The sequence below is a fragment of the Malurus melanocephalus genome, unplaced genomic scaffold, assembly GCF_030028575.1.
Source record: "Malurus melanocephalus ecotype Western Australia unplaced genomic scaffold, MMel_1.1 scaffold_39, whole genome shotgun sequence".
Classification (NCBI taxonomy): Eukaryota; Metazoa; Chordata; class Aves; order Passeriformes; family Maluridae; genus Malurus; species Malurus melanocephalus.
The window spans coordinates 1,697,002-1,710,275 of record NW_026623271.1 but is presented as its reverse complement, the minus strand read 5'-3'; the positions used below and the strand labels follow the sequence as shown (position 1 = coordinate 1,710,275).

At 40.5% G+C, this 13,274-nt stretch overlaps 1 protein-coding gene across 2 annotated transcripts in view; it reads left to right on the top strand.

Annotated features, from left to right (window-relative positions):
* The window catches only part of RELN (reelin), a 270,732-nt gene that overhangs the window by 243,087 nt on the left and 14,371 nt on the right, over positions 1-13,274 (top strand). For both annotated transcript variants that reach the window (XM_057364499.1, XM_057364500.1), the window contains exons 47-57: positions 1,909-2,049; positions 3,398-3,575; positions 4,927-5,120; positions 6,060-6,316; positions 7,083-7,237; positions 8,047-8,261; positions 8,549-8,726; positions 9,744-9,919; positions 11,135-11,241; positions 11,653-11,895; positions 12,409-12,584. In XM_057364499.1, coding sequence (XP_057220482.1) covers positions 1,909-2,049; positions 3,398-3,575; positions 4,927-5,120; positions 6,060-6,316; positions 7,083-7,237; positions 8,047-8,261; positions 8,549-8,726; positions 9,744-9,919; positions 11,135-11,241; positions 11,653-11,895; positions 12,409-12,584 — 2,020 coding nt within the window. The remainder of the gene's footprint in view (positions 1-1,908; positions 2,050-3,397; positions 3,576-4,926; positions 5,121-6,059; positions 6,317-7,082; positions 7,238-8,046; positions 8,262-8,548; positions 8,727-9,743; positions 9,920-11,134; positions 11,242-11,652; positions 11,896-12,408; positions 12,585-13,274) is intronic.

The following is a 13,274-nucleotide window of genomic DNA, read 5'->3' as shown; positions in this document are numbered from 1 at the left end:
TGTGTAAAGACTGTAAATTTGTGTTCAGAACAGTCTTTCTGGGGTTGAATGGGATAAATCAGGGCTGGGATGGATGTTCCAAACCAATTGAATTTGGACCTGAAAGGAAGCTACCACCTGAGATAAACTCAGGTTTATAAATAACTGTGATTTTAAGACTGAAGAATTTTTTGAGCAATATATGTCACAAGAAGTCTGATGCCCTGCTGAGGCAAAAAATGCACTTTGTCCAATCCCATAAYTGTATTTTTTGGCTCAAGTAATACCATTTCCCAAAATTATTAGGATAGACATTGCTTGAGAGAGGTTATTACAACTTTATCCCATAAACAAGGGAGATGTTAAGCTTTAGGATAAGAACRGTGCAGTTAATAGGTCTTTTAGTCTAGATGCAATATAATTTTTATGCTGCTTTATTATTTCAAGCTGTGTAATAGTGGGTGTGTGTCTCCACTTGTTTGTGTCGCTATGTTTTAGGGACATGCAGGCTGTGCTTGGCCTGGTGCTCACCATCCATGTCTGTGCAGCCTCTGTGGGCTCSTGCACTCCAGGGTGCTACCTCACCYCTGGCCTCTGGAAAKCAATGAGCACTTTGTTTTAACTTAGAGCTCATTTTTAAATGCAGATGCAAATACAAAGCTTCTCACAGGAGCATCAGCTCCATAAATTTTTAGTGAAGTGCCCAGCCAAAGCARGCAGTGTAATATATAGGTCCTTGCCTTTATTCTTAGAGGACTTCCTCACAATTTTTACATTTATTTTTAAAATGCTGTTTGGTGAGCAGCTGAGCTGAACTCAGAGAAGTAGATTTGTCTTTGGATAAATATTTTATTTATTCAGCTCATGCAGCATTTTCATAAAGAAATAATTCATGGGATAGTAATAACCTTATCATATGAGGTCCATTTTTACACTGAATAGTTTTGGGGGGTTTTACTATTTATTTGTTTTGATAATTTGAAATACAGTAATTGTGGTTTCTCTTTGAGTTTCAAAAGAAAACTGACTACAAAAAGTTCAATGCTGCCATCTAGTGCTGGACAGCAGAACAGGGATTAGCTTGAATTCATAGTTTACAGAAATTCATCTGCTCCCAGCTCTTGACTCACAGTCTACACCTGCATGAGTTAAATAGCAATTTGGGTACCCTGACTGTTTTGTCTAGATTTTCATCATGTATCTTGGGAGCTGAGACACTTAATTCACATATCGGGAGCTTAGCCCATGTCAATCAATKAAATGGAAATAATTACTGAGTAGGGSCAGGATCACGCCACAGRTAATTTCTTAACATTTGCAGCCAAKCCCTGGGTGGAGGRGAGGGAAGAAACTGCAAAGCCAGGGTYATGCTGCAAGCTGGKMATTGGCCTTCTCACCTGTTCCAAACTCACTCCTTAGAGCTGCTCTTACCTGACTGTAGTTGGGAGAATTCATAGAGAAAAAGTCTGGTAAATTTATTGACTTGGACTTGTTGACTGGCTCAGGGTGAAACTTGTAGGATTTGGATTATTGTGACTTGATCCAGCTCCTARCTATCCCTCAAATTTGGAACTGTGCTGGGACATGGTTATGACTGGCCTGAGCTTCCAGCTGGCAGCACCACCTTCTTCCTACCCTTCTCTCCACAGCACCAACCATGGCCCACTTGCTGTGCTTTCACTGGTGATCCATTTCCTACCTCCCACGGTCAGCATGATACCCAGCACCTGTGCTTTTCCTTGTTCTCAAAATGGGGGCACTCTATTCTTGGAGGGATGTTGTCATTGTCAGAAACCAGCCCTAGGTCGTGCTGGTATCAAACAAATCTTCCAGGAGCAGCCTAGCCTCAAGACTAACATTTCCTTTCAGTCAAAATAAAGATTTCTTTAGCTGGAAAATGCACAATTCTGTTTTTCTTTCTCCCCCCAGGTCTCAAGCAACTCGTTTCCGCTGGCACCAGCCTGCTCCTTTCGACAAGCAGCAAACGTGGGCGATCGATAACGTCTACATTGGGGACGGCTGCATAGACATGTGCAGTGGCCACGGCAAGTGCATGCAAGACAACTGTGTGTAAGTGCCATCTGCTCATTGTCCTGCTCAGGGCTGTAGCATTTCCCTCCTCCTCTGCTGTTCTGATGAACTTGCAGGAAAAACTGTGACACAATTCCACAAAGGAAGGTGAATTTTGCTGTTAAACTGAGTAGGGCACTGGGATCGTTTGGGAATAGAAGTAACAAGCGGAAGGGTTCATGATCCATGCCWGGCAGACTGTCCTTTCCTTTATGGCAATGCATCAGCTCTGCCCTTGCCTCTGCTGCACCTTGATTCCCCTCCCAGCAGRTAGGGAGAAGGTAACTCTTGAGTTTGCACATTCCTCTAGGTCCTGGAGCTTCCCAATTATGTTATTCCCAAGGGATTTCACATCACGCCCCCATGCTCCCAGCCTGATGCTGAGTGCAGAGAACCTGGGCTGCAGTTGGGATATATTCACTAAAAAGTATATATGCTAGTTCCTCACAAGGCCAAATTTTGTATTTAGAGTGGTGTTATCTGATGCTTCTGCTCCATGGTAGGGTTTGCCAGGGGAGGCAGATTGGCTTGATCCTCAAACTGTTTSCATAACAGTCCACATAGAGTCCTGCAAAGTTAGCAAACAACAACCCCCACATTTGCCTGTCTTGGCAACAGAGAAATACCTTCCAGATGGATGTATTGCTTTTTTTTCCAGCCACAAATGGCAAAAGAAATGGGAGAATGGTTGTATAATTGCACTGTGACTGTATTTGCTAGAAATATATTTCACTGCAGAATAGGCATATTATTGTGTTCTCCTCTATCCTGACAACACTGAAGTACCAAGGCACAATATCCCTGGTGAAATCTCGTAGTAGCAGAACATATTTCCAAGCTGTTATCCAGTCTTTGACACACTATAATATTATTCAGAGGAAAAAAAAAAAAAAAAAAAAAAAAAAAAAAAAAAAAAAAAAAAAAAAAAAAAAAAAAAAAAAAAAAAAAAGAGAGAGAGAGATAACAATTTAAAGTAAAAACAAGAAAGTACCCATGAACTAAAATTTTACAGAAACTTGAACTTTAACCTTAGCAGGACATTTTTATGTTTGGCACATTTACTTGGTTTATCTATCCAAGCACAACGTATTTTACTGATTTTACTGTTTTTGGGAATGCACTCWATATTAGAAGCTTGAATGATACATAATACTAAGCCTTCCTAAAGTCATTTTTGTTTCATATTAACTACAAAACATGCCAGATGTTCGAAACCCCCACATACCAGTTGTGCACTAGTAAATGATGCCTCTGTGCAGRATGAGATGGTACCTTAATAACATGSCACTGATTAAACCTCCATGCAGAGGCTTTGCCAGCTGATTTGTGCATTTGTTTTGCTCTGCAGCTGCGACGAGCACTGGGGTGGGCTGTACTGTGACGAGCCAGAGAGTCCCCTTCCAACACAGCTGAAAGACAACTTCAACCGCTCRCCATCGAACCAGAACTGGCTGACGGTGAACGGGGGCAAACTGAGCACGGTCTGTGGGGCCGTCGCCTCCGGGATGGCTCTTCACTTCAGCGGGGTGAGTGTCCAGCACAGGGACCAGCTCGCTCCGTTACACAGTACAAAGGAGACTGATCTCAGAAGTTAAATAGCAAGGCATTAAACAAATAACAGCATAACAGACATTTTTTTTTTTTTTAAATTAAATCTTTTACCTGGCTGGAAGTTGAAGTCAAATGAGTCCTACAGACTAGGGTTAGCCAGAAACACTCCAGGAAAGGTGAAGTTCCTTGCTATGCTGCAGCCAGGAAAATGACGTACTGTATGTGTGACTTCTGAAAGGAGCTGTAGAGGGGCCATAGAAAGTGGAGCTGACAGGTTAAATCACAGTATAAGTATGTAGACATTTAAATTCCCTCCTAATAGCTTCATGGCACTTAAAACTTCCAGACCAGAGTTTGGTGTGGCTTCTAATCAGACCRCAGAGGTAAATTAATAACTAGTTATTTGCACTCATATAACTTGCACCTGATCCTTGACAATACAGAGTCACAGAAATACAAAATGGCTTGAGTTGGAAGGGGCCATAGTGGCTCATCTGGTCCAACCTCCCTGCTCAAGCAGGGTCATCCTAGAGCCCATTGCATCTATGTGTAGCCTCATCCTTCAGATGTCTCACAGGAGGTTGATTTCAGGGTAAGCTCACAGTAAAATTTCCTAGGTTAACTACATATGTAGGTATGTAACCCAGACTGCTGCTGAACTATAGCTCACTAACAGATAACCTCATGATTTTAAAAATGCTAAAACTGTTTTAGAAACATGTAAAATTTATGCTTGTAGATCTCTTTTGTCAAATTTATAACTAGGTTCAAACAGATGAAAGTTTTCTAAAATAAACCAATAGAAGCATTACATTTCCACTTCCTGCCAGTAGRACTAAGTAGATACCAACTAATAGATTAAACAATGTGAAATATATGAGGTATTGTGGAAAACACATGTATTAAAATTGCTTTGCCATTTGATGGTTTGCATAAGTTGAACCATCAGCACATAATCAGTGATTCATTAATTCTGCATGGAAAACTTTAYGGTTTACAATGGAGGCATGGAGTTCTCCAACTTCTATTCAGGAGAAAGTTGAATACATGAGTGTCATAAAACTGAAGGTACAAGTAGCAAAAAGAATTTTTGAAACATGGCTGAAATTATGTCTTTAGGGAATATATATATATATATATATATATATATATATATATATGTTGTTTTGTTGCAACTTTGCCTTTGAAATGATTAAGAAAATTTTGTGCAATTTTAAAATTTTTGCAGCATGAAAAAATTAATAGTGACTGCAGAGTCTAAGACTTTTTATGGACAGAAATTTTGCCAGACAACACCAGCTAACATATTTTTTTATTGTTTTTAAGGGCTGCAGCCGTATGTTAGTTACTGTGGATTTGAACCTCACCAGTGCAGAATTCATCCAGTTTTATTTCATGTACGGATGTCTGATAACTCCTAATAACCGCAACCAAGGAGTGTTGCTGGAGTATTCTGTGAATGGCGGAATCACCTGGAGCCTCTTAATGGAAATTTTCTATGATCAGTTCAGCAAACCTGGGTTTGTAAATATTTTCTTTCTGCCTGTGTAACTTTCTCTACTATAGTAAGGATGTCTTGAATGTTTCACAAGAACCTATGGGACGTATTACWGCTGTGATTTGGATATCACATCCTTTTGAGTTCAGCTTGTGCAGTTCCACAAGCATCTTTAAGTTGCTAACATTTGCAATCTAGTTCCTTACTGGCAAGTCACTGATTGTTATAAGCTAATTATAAAAAGGTGKGTAGAGGAGGAGCTGCATTTCTGCAGTTATCTATCAAAAGGATGGATACACTAAAGCCCTAACTTTCAGATGTTTGTGAGATTCAAATCATGCATATGTGTGAGCTGACCTTTTCCTCACTGACTAATTTAAAAGATTAATAGAAAATGGGGTTGTGAGGGACTCATTAGRTGTTATTTTATTCGATCACACCAAGAAATCACTAGCATTTTAACTGGACATGAGATTCCTGTGTACTATTGTCTACTGTTGTAATGGAACAAACAAAATTGTACTGGAACATTGCTATCTGCTGAATGGCTCCAGGTTGAAAAAAGCAATCTTTGTTTTACTTCAAAATTCTCCCTCTTAAYATTTCCCTTAATTAGGACCTTATGACCATACCCTGCCAGTCCAGACTGTTGCATTTGGTCCCATAAGGACATCTGGAGYAAGTGAGGTTGTCCAAACCATGCCACAGTCTGGGTGCTGACCCTTCCCACCTCTCTCTGAGCCCCTATACCAGGAATGATACTGGGAGTAATCAGAAGGATTTTTGTGATAGCAATATGTCCTAAAGGAACATAGGCTAGACCAGTCTTTTTCTTCTTTCCCAGCTTCCATGTATTCTAGAAAACATGGGGAATGGACATGGTCTAAGTGCTCAGCACCAAGCACTGCAAAGTGTCTTCTTCCTGCGACTCTCCTACAACTAATTTCCACCTTTATTCTAGTTTTGTGAACATCCTCCTTCCCTACGATGCCAAAACCATCGGGACACGCTTCCGCTGGTGGCAGCCGAAGCACGAYGGGCTGGACCAGAACGATTGGGCCATCGACAACGTGCTGATCTCGGGCTCGGCCGACCAGAGGACGGTGATGCTCGACACCTTCAGCAGCGCTCCGCTGCCGCAGCACGAGCGCACCCCGGCCGACGCGGGGCCCACGGGCAGGATCGCCTTCGACATGTTCATGGAGGACAAAACCACAGGTAAAGCTTCCCCCGGGTCTGAATTCAAGGACAAGAAGCCACTGCAGCAATGTGCAGATCTTGCCGACCCTCTGAATCTTTGTCTCGCTGTCGTGGCGATCACAGACAATCCTGTTGCCATAGAGGTCTTGTGTTTTGCTTTTTTTGTTCACAAAAAAAAAAAGCAAAATGAGAAGATGTAATTAAGATTTTTTTACTCCATGAACTTACTCAGAAGATTAATTTGTTTTCGAAGAAAGAAAAAGTAATTTGAAAGTGCTGGGTTATTCTAAGCATGTTTCTTATCCTCATGTTATTTCATATTTTCTAACTTTTAAAAATATTATTTAGGGAAGTTAATCCAAGTTTACAACTAAATTTTGTAGAAGATGCATTTCTTCTGTATGTTTGCAAGCCTTAACAGCTACAGTGCTGGGGTACACTTTGTGCAGACATGTAGGCAACACYCACYAAAAGGCTCTCCCAAAATGTTCAGYGCAACAGAAGTYCATGTTTTAAGTCTCAGATCCTTACTTCTTGAATATTAAAAAATAATGCTGTAATGCTATKTAAGAGTGTAGKAAGARGTGTTTTCAGCAATAAATGTGATAMATGTAATACATATTTACATGGGAAAGATGGGATACTGACATTCTCAGGAGCAATACTAAATAATTCTCATGTGGGCTGAAAAATAAAGCCACAAATCACCTTTTGTGGTTAACACCACTCCCCATTTAATTTATATTGTCCTTGTATATTACTGACACTGCCATTTATTTTCAAGTCAATGAACACTGGTTATTCCATGATGATTGCTCAATTGAGAGATTTTGTGATTCTCCTGATGGTGTCATGATCTGCGGAAGCCACGATGGCAGAGAGGTCTATGCAGTCACCCACGACCTGACTCCTACAGAAGGCTGGATTATGCAGTTCAAGGTAAAATCTGTCTGCAAKATAATTATTCAAAACCACATTTTGTTCCAGGTCTAAGTAGATCTTTCAGGATGTAGGATGATGTATAGGCTAACACATGAGCCWTTCCCTGCAGGGTAAAGTGCTGTTATTAGGCCATCCTCATTTTTCTTACTTACTCCRTGTTGGTCAGCTTTAATACCCCAGGCTGTTCTAAAAGGTGACACATTCTTCTCTCCCAGCACTGCAGTTCTGTGTACGTCATGTAATGAGGATATCACACATCTACCARGTGCCCATTTTGTTACAGCTGCTTGGTGAGGGAAAAGCAGCTCCACGGTAGATGGACACACTGCTCCTGTGCTGTCATGCATTCACATCAAACCTGCAGCTGACCTGCACCCTAACTGGCCTTCATGCACCCCTTTACCTAAATTGAGGGAATAACCCAGCAACATACAGAAGTTGCAAGAGCCCTTTGCACATCCATCCATAAAGATGGTCTACCTAATCTGTGGTCTTCTCCAAAATATTCAAATCATAGGCTGTTGGGGAGGAGAGATTAATTTTATTTGCATGTGAAACTGGGGTATGAAACACAAGAATCAAAATCTGGAAATCCAGAAATGTGAGCTATCTAGAAGAAAATTAAACTCACAATATGGTGTCTGTTCTCACTCTTGGGAGCAGCAAAGACATCTGTGGATGACTGGTACCATACAGGCACTTTACTGACACCATTTCAAGCAAAATTCTGCAGTCACTGTTCAGACTCAAAAACTTTTCTAAGCTCCACCACTACAATTAATTACTGATGATCTCTTCTCTATTAGGTTTCTGTTGGATGCAAAACCTCAGAAAAACTTGCACAAAATCAGGTCCATGTGCAGTATTCCACTGACTTTGGTGTTAGCTGGAGTTACTTAGTACCTCAGTGCTTACCAGCTGATCCAAAATGTTCTGGGAGTGTCTCACAGCCGTCTGTCTTCTTTCCCACAAAAGGATGGAAAAGAGTAACTTACTCACTGCCTGAAAGCCTTGTGGGCAAGTAAGTATGAATTTGCTACTCATTTTGTCTCGGATTGAGTACCTTCCTAGGAACACAACAGGAGATATATCTGCCTGTTCATTTTCTTTCAAGGGAACTGCAGAATAGTCATGTTCATGTTGTTTACATCATGAATATGTAAAAAATCAATTTCATAGMTACTTCCACTACTTGTGGAAGCTTGGAGGGTGGTACAGGTATGAATAAATTGTGTTTAATCACCTTTTTTCAGTTGAGAAAAGCTGTTTCATGCATATGTCTGGTTTTCTTCATTCCTTTCTATCTAGTCCTGTGAGGTTTCGGTTCTACCAGAAATATTCAGATGTGCAGTGGGCCATCGATAATTTCTATCTGGGCCCTGGTTGCCTGGAAAACTGTAGAGGTCATGGAGACTGCCTGAATGAGCAATGCATTTGTGATCCTGGGTATTCRGGTCCCAACTGCTACCTGACCCAGWCACTGAAGGTAATTTTACTGYGTGTTTTAAAGAATTAATTTTGTCATGAGTKTGACTGAGAAGGAGAGAGAGGAGAGACTCATTCCACTGGAAATTTAGCTTTGATTCCTGTCAACCTGATCACAGTCAAATCCATTTTCAGCCCTTTCATCAGTTTTTTAACAGAACTATTACTGCATTATTCAGGAACGGTTTTGTTGCTTAGCAAATAACACTTAGCCTGGAAAAGCTGTGACATAGTTCACTGTTCATCTTTCAATCATCATTATAGGATGTAAATCACCCTTGCGCATATGTGATCAAGACAGAAAGATTCTCTTTATTGTGAAAGAGCTTGGTGAAGTAGGGAAGAAAGGAAATAGCATAAAATAAGAAAATTAATTCACCTGGCTGTTACTTGTGTTACCAATAACAAGCRAGTGGACTCTTGGACATTGCTAATTCAAAAGATAAAAGTAACAAACCAACTTCTCAATTATCATGTGAATTAATATAACCTTCTGTTTTTCATTTGAAATACTATTTACATGAACAAATATCACTGTTTGTTTGCAATTTTTAATTCATAATGTATCCATCACATTAAGAACATTTGGGATAAAATGGCAGCAATTTTAGGGGAGTTTTACTGCTATCTCCTTAGTGCCAGGATTGCTGGTTTTGCAAAATAGAGATTATTTTTTCTCCCGTGCATACAAAAGTCCCCCCTGTTTCCCTCTGCCATCAAAATCTTGCCACACAAACCCAACATGGCCATYCATTTGCACATGCCAATTTTAATTTGCTGGATTACCTCCCAAATATGTTGAAGTCCAGCTCTAATATATTTTCACATTTAGCCAATTCAGTTCAAGCAGCCAAATGTTCAGCCAAAAGTGATTATGTTCAGTCACTCTGAGAAAAATTTAGAGTGTGAAGGCATGAGCCYTTCACACATGCTTAGGTCAGTTCCAGCTGTGGTTATCAAAAAGACTTAAAATCTTACTTACCTGTAAATTACTTTATTTTAAATACCTTCCTTACAGACTTTCCTGAAAGAGCGCTTTGACAATGAAGAAATTAAACCAGATTTATGGATGTCCTTAGAAGGTGGAARTACCTGTACCGAGTGTGGAATTCTGGCAGAAGACACAACTCTGTATTTTGGAGGTGCAACTGTGAGGCAGGCTGTCACTCAGGATCTGGACCTGCGAGGGGCAAAGTAGGTCACATTTCCATGTCATTGTCCAGGGAGCTCTGTGTCACACTGGCAAAGCAGCAGGCAGCAGAGCTCATAGCTCAGGGAATTCCTAGGCCACCACAAGAATAGCACTGCCCGAGGCAGACACTGAGATTATGATTCTCAAGGTGCTGATGCTTTCAGAGGGGTCCCAGAGAGYAAGGCTCACCCTAGCACAGTGGAAAGGGTCTGGCATGTCCAGGTGAAGCAGCAGGTCCCTTTGTCCCAGAAATGTCCAAGAATCAGCAACTTCTGTCCTGCAAAGAGGCGAGACACTCAGTGTCACTGCTGGCGTCACCAGCTGTGTCTCACGGAGTTCAGAGCAGAACCTCTGCTGCTTGTCCTCTCTTGGGTGCCCCTACAAGACCCATTCCACTTCTATGCTGTTGAAAAGGATGGCTTATGGGGAAAGCTATGGAAMTCTGTCAGTTTAGACAAGCTAAGGACATGGTATGGACAACTTCAGCATCATTCCTCTTRACCATATGGCTTTAATGAAGCCAGACACTCTGACTTCTGAAATTCTGCAAGTGTTCTGAATCCCAGACAAGAATGGGCCTCAGGAAATCTCTAGTCCAAMCTCATGTTCAAAGCCAGGTAACCCTGAATTCAGACCAGTTTGCCCAGGACTATATCCCATTGGATCTTTAAAAACCTCCAAGAGCAGAGATCCTACAGTCTGTCTGGACAGCTGAACCAGTGTTCAGTACTCTCTGAGTGATTTTCTTTCYTTTTTTTCCCCATTAAATCCATTTGGAACTGCCTGTTTTGTCAGTGTATGACCACTGGCTCCGATCTCTGGCCCCAATCATTCCAATGTCCTCAGCTGACCTTGCCTCAGTTTATTMACTTCTTTTATGTCCTACATTGATATGAGGGCACCTTAACACACAGTGAGCTCCCATTCCTCAAAGACTCTCCGGGAACTCTTTGCAAAGCAGTTCCCACCCCGTCTGTCCCTGGCTGGTACATTTGCAATGGGTAAGTCCCTCCCAAGGGGCAGTTCTTAGCTGAATTCCATAAGGTTCCCATAAGAGCTAGTAAGTGATAGTTCTAGAAACATTTGTAGTACCTGAATATCAATGTAACTTCTTTTAAAATGCTGGCTTTTGGGACAATTTCAGCATGTCTGCTAACAGAGAGGAAACCTCTCTTTGTGCAGATCTGACAGATGTGACCACATATGTTTACTCTTAGGTTTCTACAGTACTGGGGGAGAATTGGAAGTGAAAACAACATGACAACATGCCACAGACCGACTTGCAGAAAGGAGGGGGTGCTGCTAGACTATTCCATTGATGGAGGCAAGTGCATACCTTAGTTACAGCTAAACTAGTCTTGTTCTGTATCCATGCACCATGAATATGTAAGAAATTTTCAGAGATCTAAAATAATAAGCTAATTTTTAATTGTAAAGTTATTTTTGTTCATGTAAAGTTTTTTCCCCATCTAAAATTTCCATCTATTGCTCAGGAGTTTTCCATAATCCTCCTGCCTTATTTCAGTAATCAGTGGCTTCCACCCAAGGTGATTCCTTTTTACAATTACAGCATTACTCTTGCAGTGAGTAACAGTTGCCCACTATCCTTAAAAATTAAGCTCTATCAGAAGACCAAAACTATTACTTTTTATTTCCTATTATCTTACTTTAGTCCCTTAGAAGATTTTACCATATGCTTTGTTTTTGTTGCTAAACCTGCATGTTTTTGTTCTAGGGATTTCCTGGACTTTGCTCCATGAGATGGATTACCAAAAGTACATCTCAGTGAGGCACGACTACATCCTCCTCCCTGAGCASGCCCTGACCAACACCACGCGCCTGCGCTGGTGGCAGCCCTTCAGCATCAGCAATGGGCTGGTGGTGCCCGGCCCCGACCGGGCACAGTGGGCTCTGGATAACATCCTGATCGGGGGAGCAGAGATCAACCCCAGCCAGCTGGTGGATACCTTTGATGATGGTAAAACAGGCTGCCACAGCTCATCTCTTGCCTGGCATTATATGTTCTTACCTTACCTGAGCCCTGTGAACTTGCAAGCAAACTTTCATTTGTTTTAACTCTGCAAATATTTCCTTTTATAGACTAATGCTGTTTATATGCTATTCTTCATGCTATTAATAGGAGTGTGTATACATATATATTTATACRTGTATATTCAGATATGTATGTGWGCACATACATATASACRCACAAAWTTTTTTATTTCAGTCCAACTAATTTCATTTAAATTCCTGGTATTATATTTTCATTTCATCATTTTTTTAAAATACTATTATTTAATCATTTTAATTACCTCTGTGGAGATGAATGTCTTTATTATGTCTGTTAGTAGTTTACTGTGTGTCATTGCAGATRGCATAAATGTAGTGTGTATATCACTAAAGTACTTTATCTAGTGATTCTGTGGRTTCATTACTAAGCCTTGATGTTTACCAAGACAATGCAGTAATTGTATTTAACTCATCTTAATAGAAGGCACCTCTCATGAAGAAAACTGGAGCTTTTACCCTAATGCAGTCAGAACTGCGGGGTTCTGTGGAAATCCATCATTCCATCTCTACTGGCCAAATAAGAAAAAGGATAAAACACACAACATCCTGTCCTCCAGGGAGCTCATTATACAGCCAGGATACATGATGCAGTTTAAAGTAAGAAATGTTCTCTCTCTCCAAAGTAAAGAACACAATAAAAATTCATCTAATGTGTCTCCAGAAATTATTCTTCTTTCAACTAGGATGCTCAATTGGATGAATAATTAATAATGGCTTTTTACTAGAAATTAAAGAAAAATATGAAGTGTAGGTAATGAGAAGCAGAAAACTGGCATGAATATAAAATGTCAAAATATTCTGTRTGTCTGTATGATTTTGGGGTTAGTCAGAGGGATGGGAAGTCTAATGCCTTTTTCTTGAAATTACTGGATCATCAGTAATCATCAGTAGGAATTTTTTTCTGACATGAGAATAGATGCCATGCAGAATAAGGTACTTTCACCTAATTTGTGAAGAAACAGAAAAGGCAAGGCAAAAGGAGGCTGGAGAAGAGTGTCATATGGAAAATGCAAGTGTGTTGAGGTAGAAGTACCCCTACTACTTCCTTGTGTCATGACAGATGACCTAAAAATCAGAGAAACRTTGCTGAGTATTTTACTTTGATTTAAGATAGAATTCTGCACAGGGCCAAAGGCAACAAGTAGTTGTTTTCCAGAAATGTTCTTCCCTGAGTACCCTGTCTTACATAAACCAGGAATTAACATAAAAGTAGRGTTATCAAAATACTAATCCATTTTCTTATTATGGTTTTATTCTTGCTCTTCTGTTTGACAAGATAGTTTCAGA